Genomic DNA, 14,843 nt, shown 5'->3' with positions numbered 1-14,843 from the left:
GATTTGAGAGATGGCTCTGAATAGCTTTTGGATACCACATTTTACTGGGAATTCTGACTTACCTTCTTTGGAAAATGCAGATAGTCTTCAAAATGGACACTCAGTTGAAAAGTAAATAGTTGATAAAATGGGTAAGAAAAACCTGAGTGACATTGAAAAACTCATTTTATGGAAAAGTAAATAATGAAATTTTTTCCCCCTGAAAACCAGCCTCATTATTTAGAGGCCTAAAAGATTCACCAGAACTATCCATACACTGAAACTAATTTACTCTTCAGAAATAACAAGTATATAGTGGTAAGTGTACTGCCTGTCACAGTGGCCCCTCATTGGATTTTAATTTAGAGCAGGTCTGTCTGCATCACACAGCTGGGTCATTAGGCTTTCAGAACAAAAAGAAATCTGCTTTTTAAGAATCAACTTAAGATATCTTAACAAATAATAAAGCCTTTACTTGACATGGTTGCATTTCCTGATTTCGAAAGCCATCGTTTGATTAATTTATGACACATCCCAGTGTCTGCTCAAGTGAAACGCCCCGGTTTCCACAGAAGCTTTTTATTTTTGTGTTTCATAAAGACCCGCTAGGATGTGTTTCTCTCACAGTTTGTTGCTGTCATCCAGCAATGAACTAATTACAGCACTAGTTCAGTCTTTTGGTCAACAATGGCTCTGCTGCCTCAGTTTCCACTTCGCTAAATGTCTGCTAAGATATCATGGCAGGATTTGGGGTAGCTCAGTAAATTTTAAAAATAGGGCTGAAGGAGACTGGAAGACAAGAGTCTATCGATAATTAATGTAAGGCTTTATGTGTCTGGAATTTACAAGCCTTCTGTGATAGTTACTCTTCATTCTCTGCCATTCTTGTGATCGGTCTTACTGCTTGTTTGCAGATGTTAAATTATGGAAGTTTCACTGACAACTCTTATATCCATCAAAAAGATCTACAAATAAGAAACAGCAGTTCCCAATTTGCCAGTGAATGGAAATAAAGTATTTTTTTCCTTAGAGGAATACAAAAATATAGCCCAGGGAAAAACCAATGCTCTCCAACCAAGTTCATTCATGACCACACCTCGTCGTGGCAAGGCAAGAACACATTTGAAATGTCACTAAAATCTGTGATCGTGTTTTTATCCCTGAAAGAAGGGAAATTGAACCTTTTTGTGTTCATTTAAAAAATGTTGAAAACGTCAGTGTGTTTGAAATTCCAAATATGCTCTTTAGAGATTTGCGCTAAAGTGAAGGGAACTGAACGTGAGGCCCCCACACCTTGGCATTCCCCCCGAAGCCTCTCTTGTTTTCGTGCCTGTCTGCTGGGGACCCCCACGTCTGCCCCCAGGCTTGGTGATTGACTAGAAGGACTCGCAGGATGCAGAAGTTGTTATACTCATGGTTACAGTTGATCACCGTGAAAGAATATAAAATAAAATCCACAAAGGGTAAAGGTGCAGGGAGTGAAATCTGGAAAACCAGGCAGAAGCTTCCAGAAGTGTCTCCTGGAAGAGTTGCACTGTTAATTCCTTCAACAATGAATTGCGACAACAGGTTCCAAATACTGTTCTACCAGGGCGGCTCCTGGGGACTCAGTGCTCAGGGTTTATATAGGGGGCGGGTCACAGAGCCACCCTGTACCTGGCACATACCAAAGTCCCAGACTCCCATTTGGAAACCAGGTGTTTCGTATAAACCCTGTTGTTTGTACTAACGGTGTAGGCACAGTGGACCACTCTTACATTTAGGAGATGTTTTATACTGGCCTAGGCTACTGCCCACTGGCCACATTCCCAGGCGCCAGCCTCGGGCCCACCTCGCAGGCAGGGCCCTCAGCGAGGACGGCAGCCTGGGGCCTGCCAGGTGAGCTCTGCAGGTCTCCGTTCCACCCGCCGGCAGATCCCATCGGCTCTCCACTCAGTACTCAGGCTGCTCGTGACACACTGAACGCGCCTCATCCTGTGATTTCTTCGGTGTGTTTTTAGCTTTGAATGATGCACCTGTCTGTGTGAGTGTAGATTTAACCCTTAGGAGGGACTGTCTCCGGTGCTTCAGCAGGCGAGACCTGGGTCAGAGGCCAGAGCGATTAAGTGTGGCACACAGAGAGAAACTTTTCCTTCTCGTTCCATCTGGCGCAGCCCGAGCGGCGACAAAGACGTGAGGACGGATTGTGAGGTTGTGGTTTCTATGGCGACCCATCTCTTTTTCTCCTGTTCAGCAGCGAAATGCAGCAACACCAAAACACTCGTTGCCGAGCTCGGCCTTCGGGTGGGACCCTTAGATTCTCCCAGAATTTGCTTCAAGCCCCCCATGTAGAGACAGAGCTTGATTTCTTCGGCCAAGTCATCGAGCAGTCAATGTTTGGGACGCACAGTCGAAGTCTCATTCTCATCCAGTTATGCCCAAATGGCTCTTTGAAAGAAAGGGTGTTTTGACAGTCGGTCGTTTTGTTATTGGACTGACGGCTGGTCCTCTGAGACGCCTCCGTGCTGTCGATTTCACTGGAGAGTTTTCTACCCAGTCGCGGGATCCCGGCTCTGTCCCTCACCCGCGTCTGGGCCCGAAAGCACAGGTTCTGCAAGATGCCCGCGACGTTTCCTCCTCCTGCCGTTCTGGTCTCTTTGCAGGCTTGAAGAGGCTTGTTAAACAGACTCTCTTTGGGGTGGCAAATCCCAGGGAACTTCAGCGTGCGTGATGCCCGTCCTCCGCCGCCTGCAGAACTGAGGGGCGGGGCCGTCTGTGCTGGTTCTCCGTGCGCTCTGGGCTCTTGCGCAGACCCACGGCAATTCCACAGCCGAGAAAGGACCGCAGGGGCCTCGTTTTTATGAGTATTGGAGAAAATCTTATAAGAGACGTACTAAAGAGGGCAACTTTGGTCAGACAATAAATGTAACCATAAAAATCACAAAGTCCAGATACACAGAGAGTTTCCCGTCACAATAGCTTGATCACAGGGCCTGAACTCTGCTGCCTGCAGTCTGTTAGATAGCGACTTGCTTTTAATTCTGCACATTAAGAATTTAAGAATATAGTCAACTTCCAGTTATCTGCTCCGAGAGTTATCACTCCCCGATGGCTTCTGTTTACCACCGATAATTCTGGCTCTTGCCAGTTAACTGCGGTTGCAGAGAAGGCGAGATAATATTAGCATGAGCTTAATGTAATTGGTGTATGGGATTTGGGGGGCGGGATGCGGAGGGAATAGATCTCTTGTTTGTAATACTAGACACATTACAAAATGATTGTTGTGCCATATTTTTTATTTTTTTCAGATTTTCCATTCCACTCCATTAATAAAAATAATTAAGAATAGATTATAATTCTTTCATCTATGGAGGATTTTACTGTGAATTTAAACCACAGTGAAATTGTATGGAGGCAGGTTGGTTTTTTTTTCTTTTTACCCCTTAAAAATACATGCAGATCCTTTGCAGATTAGGTCATTCTTTTAAGCTAATAGCGCCTTTCACGAACAGGCAGTTGGTTGCAAATAGCAATGTCTCTGGTGAGGAAACCAGGTCTTCAGAGGTGTGAGATCTAATGAGAAGGGCTAATCCCACCCTGGGATTGAAGGGCCCCTGGGCTGAGTCAATGCTGGAGACAGAGGTCAAGAGAGTCAGGTGGTGCTGAGGCAGTGACGCAGGAAGAGACCACATAGAGGTGTCTCCTTGACAAACCTGACTTCTCTCTTAACTGTATTGAAGTCAGTGGTTCTCAACTGGGGCCAGGAAGAGGGGTTTGCCCCTCAGGAGACATGTGGCAATGTCTGGGGACATTTTGATTGTCACACCTAGGGGTACTGTAGGCATTTGGTGGGTAGAGGCCAGAGATGCTGCTAAACATCCTACACTGCACAGGGCTGCCCCACCCAACAAACAATAATCTGGCCCCAGAACATTCATATCACCAAGGGTGGGCATCCCTGGTCCAGGGAATGCATCTTTTTCTCACCTGGAAACAGGTGGGTCCATTGAAGCCAAGGTCAGTGGTGATGTGAAGTAGGCTCTTGAGACAGGACCTGTCATTAGATTTGGGCCAGGCTGCCCGGCAGTGGGCACTTTCCAGTCTGGAATCTTCCTGCCAATAGCTTGCAAGCTCCCTGTGTCCGGTGGCCACTGTGTTGATGTCTGGGAAGGGCAGAGCAGAAAGTCAGACGGCTTGGTGGGGAAGTTTTGCTCCTAGCAACTTTGTGTGCTTTCTCTGAGAGGTGTTATCCAACGAGTGGAGACAGTTCAGGGCCTGGTGTCCAGTTTCCAGGAGAACAGCCGAGTCACTGTGTTTAGGGCTCCAGCAGAAGGGGCCGCCTCTGTGATTGCTATAAACCGTGTGGTTCAGGTTCAAGCGTAGAATACTACCGTCCTACATTTTCTCATTACTGTTTTTTTAACTTGATTTAAGGCACGACTGGTAGATAAAATTGCTGTTGACAGCTGTAAGTGAAAAAATGGAAATGGTTATTAGTGTTCAGCTTATAGATTTTTTTAATTACCTCTTTGTTATAAATATTTCACTGGCTAAATTTAAACAAGTTCAATGGGATTGAAATGTCGTAGTACTATGGATTTAATAAATGCTGGCATCTTGATGTCTGTTTTTTGATGAAGCTAATATTACAAGAGTAATTTTCTAATGATGAGGTCATGGCTGAATCAAAAAGAGGAACAAGATGATCAATAGCTTTGGATTGTTTTTTTAGCAAGACATAGCATGCTGATAGGAATAAAGGACTTAAAGCATAGTTCATTATATACCAATTTGAATGTAATTAAAACCTTCCTTTGATTTCATTGAAGCCTGTTCTTAGAAATTATGCAAATTAATTGAGGCCTTGAAAAGAAGCACGTGGAATATTTGAGTTCCCTTAGACCAAAGAACTGGTATGTTGGAACTGAAAAATTACACTGTGTGGTATTTTTGTGTAAGTATAATACTCTAAAAGATTTGGTACTTAAAAAAATTGGGCAGGGTAAATTGCATGTCTGTTTTTTCGTCTGTTTGATTTCATATCAACATAAGCAAAAAGGAAGAACCAAAAAATTAAACATCCATATTCAGATAGCTGCCAGAGGTAAGAGAATGTCGCGTAGCCTTTGATCGTGGAACTCGAGTGAAGAATTTGGTTTCCGCACAGGGATGATTTCACTGCTTTTCGTACATTAAAATTCTCACCAAGTACATTTTAATTTTGTTGTGTTAATTAATGTGAATACGTTCTCCCCTTTGCCACATTCTTTATAAATGTGAGGTGTGTTTATCTAATGAAGCATGAGCTGCTTTCAGAGTCCGCGATAGCCACATAGTGCACTGTAAGAGCATCAGCTGCGGTTCTTCAAGCTTCTAAAGTCAATGTGGAGATGACTCAAGTTCAGGAAGGCACATGAGATACGGGTGTTTGCTTTTTCTGTCTCCCCTTTCTCCTGGCTCTCCGTTAGTGATAATTCCTTCATCGTCTTTCGTGGATTAATACAGTCATTTGTATCCTGTGTCTTGTAAAGAACTTTAACATTCACCCGAAGCTTTCTCACCCTGCCAGACGAGTTTGGGTTGCTGCTCACTCACTCACGGTGACAAGTATCAGGGCAGCTCCAGGGCAGGTGCGTTTCTCAGATGGCTACATTTGATTCCTCCAGAGTCAGGTCCTACCCTTTTCCAGGCGTGGCAGCCACTTGCAAGGCAAAGATTTCATGGAGGGTGGATGTTTAAAGCAGCGGGTGACGCTGCTTAGCGCACTTAGGGTGCTTAGTGCGCCTGGGGCGGGCTCTGGGGTCGTCAGAGCCTCCTGACTGCCAGTTCTTAGGTGGAAAAACTGAGACCACTTACACCAGAACTGTGTAAATCCAGGACACCAACACACTGGTTTGTCCAGACTGCTTTTTCCAGCTTAGTGCTCTACTTCCTTTTTCTCACTGCTCAATTATTTTCTCACTAGATTTCTAGCTTCTCAGTGTCGGGAACCACACCATGTCACCTGCTTTCCTCCTCATTCAGGGCAGGGTTGAGCCTCACACGTGGTCTTCGAAATAACAGGGACAGGTTGAGACTGGCGTGGATTTCCCAGCCAGCCACGTGTGCTAGATGAACCGCATTGATCGGAGTAACCTGTCTTGGTTAACACTGACAACATTATGCGGAAATACGTATCGATGAGGGATAATTTATGAGGCATTGTGGGCATTTCGTTGAGTACGTTTCTTAAATCTTGATCGATTAATATACAAACGTACTTAAGTAGTAAAGATGTTTGTTAATTTTTGGTAAGACTGTGATTGTATATAATCATCTTGGGGGTCATTTTTACGGTTAGAATGCTCTGAAATAACTTTTTTCATAAGCCATTGAAAAGTGTTAGATATTAACAGCAAAAATGGGAGGTTTTCAGTGAATGATCAGTATTACTTGCTAATAGCTTCCTTTGAAATAAAATTTTAGGAGCTTATAGGTTGTAGTGGTTTTGTCCATTTGTTTTTACTAATTATTGGTTAAAAATAAAAGATCCTTTTTGGTCTGTTTCCCAGTCTGTTGTATAATCTGGTGGCTGGATCTTGGACTCAGAGTCAGACTGCTTGGGTTAGAAACCTCACTCCTTTTATTAGCTTTGTATCTTTGCTTAGGTAACTTAACCTCTTTGTGTTTTAATTTCCCCACTATAAGGTGGATAGCTACCCTGCAGTCTGTGTGGGGGGCGAGTGGTATTTTCCCTCGCATGCAGGGAAAATGCATGCAAGTATTCACACCGTGCGAGTTACTATTTTTACTCCCTTGATAGTACAAGTACAATCCCTTTTCTGAAATGCACGGGACCAGAAGTGTTTCAGATTCCGGATTTCAGATTTGGGGATATTTGTATACCTACTGGTTGAAGGTGCCTACTATATACCTAATATATACTGGTATACCAGTATACCTACTGGTTGAGCAGCTGAAAATCCAAAATCCAGAATATTCCAGTGGACATTGCCACTGTGCATCATGTGGGCACTCAAAAAGTTCTGGATTTCGGAGCATATTGGATTTGGGATTTTCGGATTCCGGATGCTCCATCTGCATCTACCAAACCAAGTTAGTCTCAGCGCAGAGGTGCCGTGTCTGAGGCGGAGAGAACAAGACGTGCATGGGCCCTGGAGGGAACAGCGCTGATGAGGCCCAAGTGGAGAAAGGACGTTGATGCCTACAGAATCCCTTTTACGATGCCATTCCACTGAAAATAAGGTTCCCCGAAGAGAGATTGCCACGGTCGCCTGGTAAGACAGTCCTCCAATAAAATGAATGGCATTTTACTTTTGATCAATATAAAACTACTTCGGGGCAAAAATAAAAATGGGTCGCGATGAATGTGGACGGGAACAACATTGCTGGCATTTATTAATGGAGAGTAGTTTTTCTGTAAGCAATTTAACCAGACTCTAGTAATCTAAGTGAACGGTATTTCCCGACGGTGACAGGCATATTTGTAAGTATACTGAGGATGTCGTAATACGTCCTGATCGCAGAAATAACATCGTTCTTGATCCAATAATTGCCAAGCGCGAACGATTCTCCAGAGCTTTGCAAAGGCCAGAATGTCTCTTTCAAATCGCAGTGAATTTTCCATTATTGCTCAGTTGATAATCAGTTGTGTGAATCATCTTTGGGAACCAGGAACTCTGCCTGTCCTTCACGTTGAGAACGATTAGCTGGGGGTGTGTGTAAATGAACGCAGCACCCAGACTGCATTAGCAGCCCAAAGTCCGCTAAAGGGTAAGTGGTCCAGGTGATTGCATCTGCTTTCCCATGAGAGCGTCTGCATCTCCGCTCGTGTGCTAGTGCGGATGTGCACTTACACCCACGGAAGTCAGCGGATTTGTGTATTGGCTTATCTGGAAATTCACTGCTGTTGAATTCCTCAATTATCGTAAAACCTTATTTCTTAGGAGTGTCAAATGACTTCTTTTGCCTTTTAGATCATACTCAAATGCCTCCATCCCTCCGGCATTTAAGGGCCAAGCCTCCCTGAAAAAATTTACTGTGCTGCTCTCCGGGAATCTTTCCTTTATCATCGAGTCACGTGATTTTCATATTCCAAGTTAAGATTTACTCCTATAAATCGTTTGTCTGCCGTGGTCTCATGGTAATATTTAGTTTTTATATGCTAGAAGTAAGAGAATTTGTTCTGAAATTTGGATCTTCTGTACCTGTACTTGTTTCCTGCTCCCTTTGACACATGTAGATTTTTTTATGTGTGTGTATTTCATGCAACATCTGGTAGCCTACTGCGGCATACCTGTGTATGTTCATTTTCACGGAAGAGCAGAGCTAGAGGAGTTCAGTGGTGGCCGGGTGAGCACATGTGCTCCAGGAGAGAAGGCAGGGCTGTGTGCCATCTGCAGGAAGCGGCCCCCGCTTAACCTGGAGATGTAGGTTGATGCAGAGGACACCAAAGTCATTAGCAATGAGCGTTTATAATGCAGTCCGCAGCCCTGAGTGTGAGAAGGGTTATCTGAGGCGCAAATTGCTAAGGAGAGGCAGCCGTGGCCTGGTCTCTGCTAGACACCCGTGGACCCGGGAAGGCTGTTCGCACAGTGCTCCCGGGCCACGGAGTTTCAGCAGAGCTTCGGGAGCTGCGATCGAGAGGCCTTCCTTCCAGAAGGGCTTGGAGCCAAGGCTCAAGGATGGGTGTGGACTGGGTTAAGACTCCACATCAGTGGTCCGGGTCGAATTGAGAGCCTGGGGTGTAGAAAGGACCCCGAGTTGTGAGTCAACCCTACTTTGAAAGCCGGCCTTACTCAGCAAAGATCGGGGCAGAAGTATCCAGAGCAGAGAGCAGGCACAGAATCCGGAATCGAGGGAAGTGAGAGGACAGCCCTGGTGATGGACACCACCAGGCAGGTGTCCCTTCCCCGTGACGGGGAGCCAGGTCTCAAGCGGGCCAGCCCGGTAGCCGCAGGTGTGTGAGGGAATGTCGCCGCAGGGAAGGAGGCCCCTAGCAGAGAGGGAAGCGGACACTTCGAGACACTGTTGTGTTCATCTGGGCCCTTTTTTATAGTTACAGATGCGTCATGAGAGCCCGAGGGCATGTCTGTGTTGTCACGTGGCATAATAATGACTGCTCCGGCTTGTTGAGTACATTCAAACTTCTGTTACATCATAATTTTAGAATAATTCCTCTTTGCAAAAGATTAAAAGGTTTTGTAATAGAGAAAGGTATTTACCTGCAAAATCCATGAATGTGGCTCGGCCCCCACTGATTTGGGTCCTGGGGCATTGGAGACTTGACGGGAACCTGAAGTTTGAATCTTTTTTGAATGTTTTTTAAAAAAAATTTTATTTTTTATTGTTACATAATAGATGCACATATTTTTGGGATGCACGTGATAATTTAATACATTCATATAATTTGTAAAGATCAAATCAGTGTCACTGGGATAACCGCCACTTTAAATATTTGTCTTTATGCCCAGAAACATTCAACTTAACTGTTCATCTTTCAATACAGACGTCAGCGAGGCAGTTCTGGTTTAGTTTGGTGGCTTAGCGCTTGTGTTTACAGCCCTGCCTTGGCATCACGCTTGGTGTGTGTTAATCCGCTTTAACCTCTGACATGGTTGCTTTTCACTACTTTTCTCTCCTGGCCCACCTTCTGCCAGTGACCTTTAAAAATAAATGCTTTGTTTGCCACGTAAACAATAAAAGTCCTCACCTGCAACTAAGAATATCTCCTTCTGCTTTCCCTTATGCAGGTCATTTCTGTAAAGTGTTGATTGTAAGTGCTTATGGGATTTTTAAGGGTTTGGAATGGGCCAGTTCCTTCGATTGGTTTGGTTGTATTTGGCCACATCCCTTCTTGTTCTGGGTGGGGCAGTGTTTGCGTCGCCCACACCGAACACTTACTGTGTGTGCACGCGTGCTGAGACCTCTGCAGGCTGCTGTGTGTGGGGACCTGAGAAACGCAGGGGTCTTGCGGGTCCTAGAGGCGTTTACATTCTGTAGGTTTCTGCCAGCACGGTGGAGAGTTTTCTAAGCAGCTCCTCCTCCGTGGTCTGCCGTGGCGCGTGGGCGGCGGGGCTGGGAGAGCCGGCACAGCCCGACCGCGCTCTGCGCAAGCCTCGGGGCAGGATCCAGAGTGGCATCATTGAATTAATTAAAAACCCACTTTAGGTTTGTAGTTAAAAAGAAAGTAATAGGCCCCCAGATACCTTTTTGCACTTCACACCCAGTGGATGTGTTTGGAAAGCACAGGATTTATTTGCAGCTGTCCTTTCCTCAGGGACAGACCGCAAGTACGTTTACTCATCCACTGCTGTTGATCCAGACTGAGTTAGGAGGTGACTCCATCTCAGCAAGATAAATTCTGGCGTGCAGAGCACAGCCAGCCTCATCCGCTGCTGGATAGCTGAAGTGGGTATTGAAATTTGTTTTCTCGAGGAGGCGAGGAAGCCCCGTCTGCGCGCATAAGGTTGCTGTGAGCGGGTTGCAAAACTGCCAGACACCTATTAAAAGAGGGGTGTTGCTCATCACTATTGAGTAGGAGTCAGGTTCTGATTGTCTGCAGGGCGGTTTCGGATTCTTGGGTGCGCACATCTCCAAGATCATTGGCGCACTACCAGTATCGGGTGAGCTGTATGCACTTAGATGCAGGATGTGGAGGCGACTGTCACCCAGAGGGTCTGCACGGAAGCCCTGTGATGTAACTCCAGCAGCAAGAGGCCACGTTTTCCGAAGACACACCGCTGTGTTCAGGATGGCTGGTTGCCTCCATCACCCCGCCAGCCTCCGTCGATAGCACCTGGGAAGATCAAAGCCACGTGATGTGAATTTTTTTGCTCAGTGTAAATTTAAGCGTGGCCACATAGGCTTGCTGCCTCTCCCTTGCAAAAGCAATTTAGCCTGCAGAAAATAATTAAATCCCCAGTATCTTGCAAGAATTAGGCATTCGAAGCGGGGAGGGTTAATTATTTTCATCCGATTTCAGTTGCCCAGTGAAATGCTCACGGATAACCTCCGGACGGTTCCCGAGTTAACTCCCGACGCCGCCGCTTTCAGTACGTTTCTCTTTCTGCCCGCAGGATCACGCAGATTTGCGAAGCCATTTCTTCACAGTTGGGATGAAGCTGGAAACCGTGAACATGAGCGAGCCCTTTCACATCTGTCCTGCATCAGTGACCAAGGTGGGTTCTCCTCCCCTGCCCTGGCCCCCAGCGTGGATCGAATTAAGTCTTTCAACTCCAAGCCGACCCGATGAAATATATTCACCCACGGTATCAGCGATGCCCAGTGAACCAGAGGCGGATTGCGTCTCTCCAGCCCAGCACTGCTTTAAGCTCTTTTTATTACGGGGAGCACAGGGCCAGTCTAATCAGATGCCTCCTCTAATATCGCAGAGGGGCGTTTTTCCTTGTCTTCCGATAGTCGTCCACCGACCGGGTGCATGTCGTAATCATTGTAAGTAGTTTTTTCTCCTGCACGGGTCGTAGTGAATATGATCTATTTATCTTTAGAAACTATCTGAAAATAGTGAAAAGCAAGTTCTCACCTCCCACGTGTCTGTCCTTTTTCTCATCTGCCTTCATTGACTGAAGGCTTCTAAGATTTGCAGATTCCAAATGAAATTACCTTTTCATGTAAAGGCATTTTTATGATGATCTGATAATCTTTTAAGATTTTAATATCCCTTCCCCACAAAAGACATGTCAATGATATGACCTATGGTAAAATCTAAATTGCCTGTTTCTACCTTAAGTAACCACTTATAAATGGTGGGAGAAACTGAACATTCTTAGCCAACGTGTGTCTTGGTTTAAGAGCCTTTGGTGTATTTCAGTGGGAGAATTTAATTAAAGACAAAAGTCAATTTTATTTTAATTCCTTTTTCTTAAAGAAACTGGATTTGTTGATACAGTCGTTAGTGTTTTATGGTTATTTGAGTCGAGATTTTTAAAAATTAATGATTTGGTGAAATTGGAGAAATTTAGTGACGATAGTGTATTGAAGAATATGGAAAGTGATTATAATAATGAAATGTTTTTTTTCTTTTCTAAATGTTTGTTTCTTTGGTGAACATAAATTACTTTTATAACTATTAAATTTATTTAAAGGGTAACTTTAAATATTTAAGGTAATTTACTTAAAGAAAGTATTGACTCACGCTTCGTATGATCATCTCGAGGTTAAACTCATGCAGGACCATTCCTTTGCCACCCATTAAAAACCTATTTATTTAAAATGGCCTTTGAGGTTCTTTGCTGTGTCTTCTGGAAGTTATTGGAAGGTTTTCCAACACTGAAGCCTTGTACCTTGCTGAATCCTGGCCAGAATTTCCCTTTGTTCCCTCGGTCCCTCACGTTTTTGTACCTTTAAATAATTGCCGTAGGTAACAATAGAATGTAACATACGGATCAAAATATCTCTCTAGTTGGATAGACATCCAGTATTTGGTCTTCACGATAAATAATTTTCTCTAAATTGGCCTTATTGGGAGGAGAGAGAGTAGGTATTTTTATTGGCTTTATTAGTGTTTTTCTTTTCATTTTACTTTTTCTTACCCCTCTACCAGTGGTAAAATACTTAAGTCATGTAGTCTCTCTGCACCCCCCCTCCTCTTACGACACTGTGTCGCTGCTGCTTGGGCTGGGGTGCCTGCTTCTGTCCCTTAGGACCCGGGGAGACACTCCCTCGGGTGCAAAGCTTGTCTTCATGTCATGAGGTGTCAGAACATTCTTAGTGTAGGAGACATTTATAATTAAATGTATTTCTCTGAGCACTGGATAATGCTTTAGAATATTACACATTGTGCTGTCATCACTCATCACGATCCAGATTTCATTTACCCCTCCCATGGGGTTTTCCTCGGTGGCACCCCTGAAGAAATAAGTAAATAACGTTACAGCAAACAGACGAGCATGTAATGGCTCTAGTATTAAATGGCCGACCTTTAGCAGCAAAGCGGGATAGTGTTTTTGGTGTTCCTTACAGGATGAGATATTGAGATGTTGGTAATGTCCTCTGCGTTAAGTGAACTGTGTTGTGTTGACAAGAGGAAAGAGGAAAGGAAACTAGAATGAGAAGTGTCGGGTTCTGTTTCTGCGCTGCCGTCTCTGAGCTGTGTGGTCTTGGGCAAGTTGGTTAACTGCTCTGAGCTTTTAGTTCTGAGACTGGTGGGTTCTGGACCGGGTGGATCACAGAGCAGTCATTCTCACCACTTGGGAACACGAACCCTCATGAAGTCGATGAAACTTACTGAGCTTTTCCCTGAGAGGTGTGCCCACGTGAGCGTGGATATGAACAGGTGTTGGAATTCCCCAGTGCCCATCTTCACAGGGTCTTGCAACACTAAGAGATCCTGGCACCAAAGTCACATGCTTTTAATATACATACGTGTCTGGGTATGAGTGTCTGTGCAGGACAGACCTGATGACAGCAATTTAACAGATACCTACTGAGCATTCACGGGCACTGTACCGAACAATGGGAACGTTGCCTCTGCTGTTAGGAAGCTTATATTGTAATAGGGGAGAGACAGACAATAAACAAAATTAAGGAATAAGTAAATATAGTGTGTCACATGTCAAATGCTAGGAGAAAAATACACCAGGGAAGGAGCATTGCTGTGCAGGGAGGATGGGATTTTCAACAGGGCCGTGGGGAATTGGCCTTCCCAGGCAGATTTGATCCTTTGCTCCCTAAAGTTGACTTTCCAAGCAAAACCTCAGGCAGTAGAATTATAACTTTCTATTGGAATTAACATAGAGAAGAACAGAAATGAATTTTCCTCTCTTGCTTATCTTTGACCTAGATTGCTTCCAGAAAAAAAATGTAACACCCAGGAATCATAGCTCAGTAAAACTCTAAGGTTTCCTAAGAAAGTCTGGTTTGTGTCTGTTGAGTTGGGAAAGGGATCTTTTTTTTTTCTGGCCAGTTTTACATACTCGGTTCTTTAAACCCATCGTGCTTTTCGGTTTGGGCCCATCTGATTTTTGTCCTCTGCTTTTTTCTGTCAACATGCCTCGTTCCTATTTCTTCATGGATGTTTTTTCTTAGGTTCAGTGGACATTTATCCAGTTCCCACGTACAAGGCATTTACTATGCACTTGAGAATACTTTTCGTGAATAAAAATAATGCTACTGTCCTCAAAGAACTCAGGATCTACTGGGGAAGACAGACGTGTTGTCAATCCACAGGAAGGAGGAAGGAGGATTTTCAACACAGGGGTTCAAGCCTGGTGCTCCGGGAGCACAGAGCAGGGTCTCTTCATTCCAGCCAGACCAGCAGCGTTGGAATTTGAGATGTACCTTGAAAAATGCACTGTAACCCGGTAGCTTAAGCATGGAGTTGGGGCATTGTCGTCCCTGAAAACACTGAGCAAAGACAGCCTTAGTGCACCTGTGCCCTGTCGGGCTGGAGGGCAGGGTGTTCGGAGGGGTGTGCTGCAGGATGAGGCTAGAATTCTCCAAGCCAGATCTGGAAGGTTCTTGAAGGATGTGGTGTGAGGAGTGTGGGGCCCGCCGTGGACGCTGAGAACCCTGCTGGAACTTCACTTCCCACCTTGGCTGTCAGCTAAGCTGGGGTTTGTCCGACCTTGCCAGTTTGTCTTCCAGCTGTGGTCATTGGGGTTTACTTCTCTAAGTTGTTAATTTTTTTCCATTCTCTCTCTTGTATATATTCTAGTTATTTGTTTATCTTTCCATTAATGTGACCACAATGATCCATTCTAACTTTTCAGGAGGTGAGTTAATTTAGTAACAGGCACTGAAATCCCAGTTCATGCCCAGATCATTTTGATGAGACGTATTAACCGCCTTTGGAAGCTGTGCCAGCATTTTATCCCGGCATTATATGTAATCCCAAGGAACTCACCGTTGGCTCTGTTTTTTTC

The 14,843-nt window shown here is 44.7% G+C and overlaps 1 protein-coding gene across 1 annotated transcript in view; it reads left to right on the top strand.

Moving 5' to 3' along the window:
* The window catches only part of SFMBT2 (Scm-like with four mbt domains 2), a 180,365-nt gene that overhangs the window by 91,969 nt on the left and 73,553 nt on the right, over positions 1–14,843 (top strand). The window contains exon 8 of the mRNA XM_012664906.1: positions 11,037–11,138. Coding sequence (XP_012520360.1) covers positions 11,037–11,138 — 102 coding nt within the window. The remainder of the gene's footprint in view (positions 1–11,036; positions 11,139–14,843) is intronic.

This window comes from Propithecus coquereli, unplaced genomic scaffold (assembly GCF_000956105.1).
Source record: "Propithecus coquereli isolate 6110/MARCELLA unplaced genomic scaffold, Pcoq_1.0 Scaffold94, whole genome shotgun sequence".
Classification (NCBI taxonomy): domain Eukaryota; kingdom Metazoa; phylum Chordata; class Mammalia; order Primates; family Indriidae; genus Propithecus; species Propithecus coquereli.
This window is presented reverse-complemented; position numbering and strand designations above follow the sequence as displayed.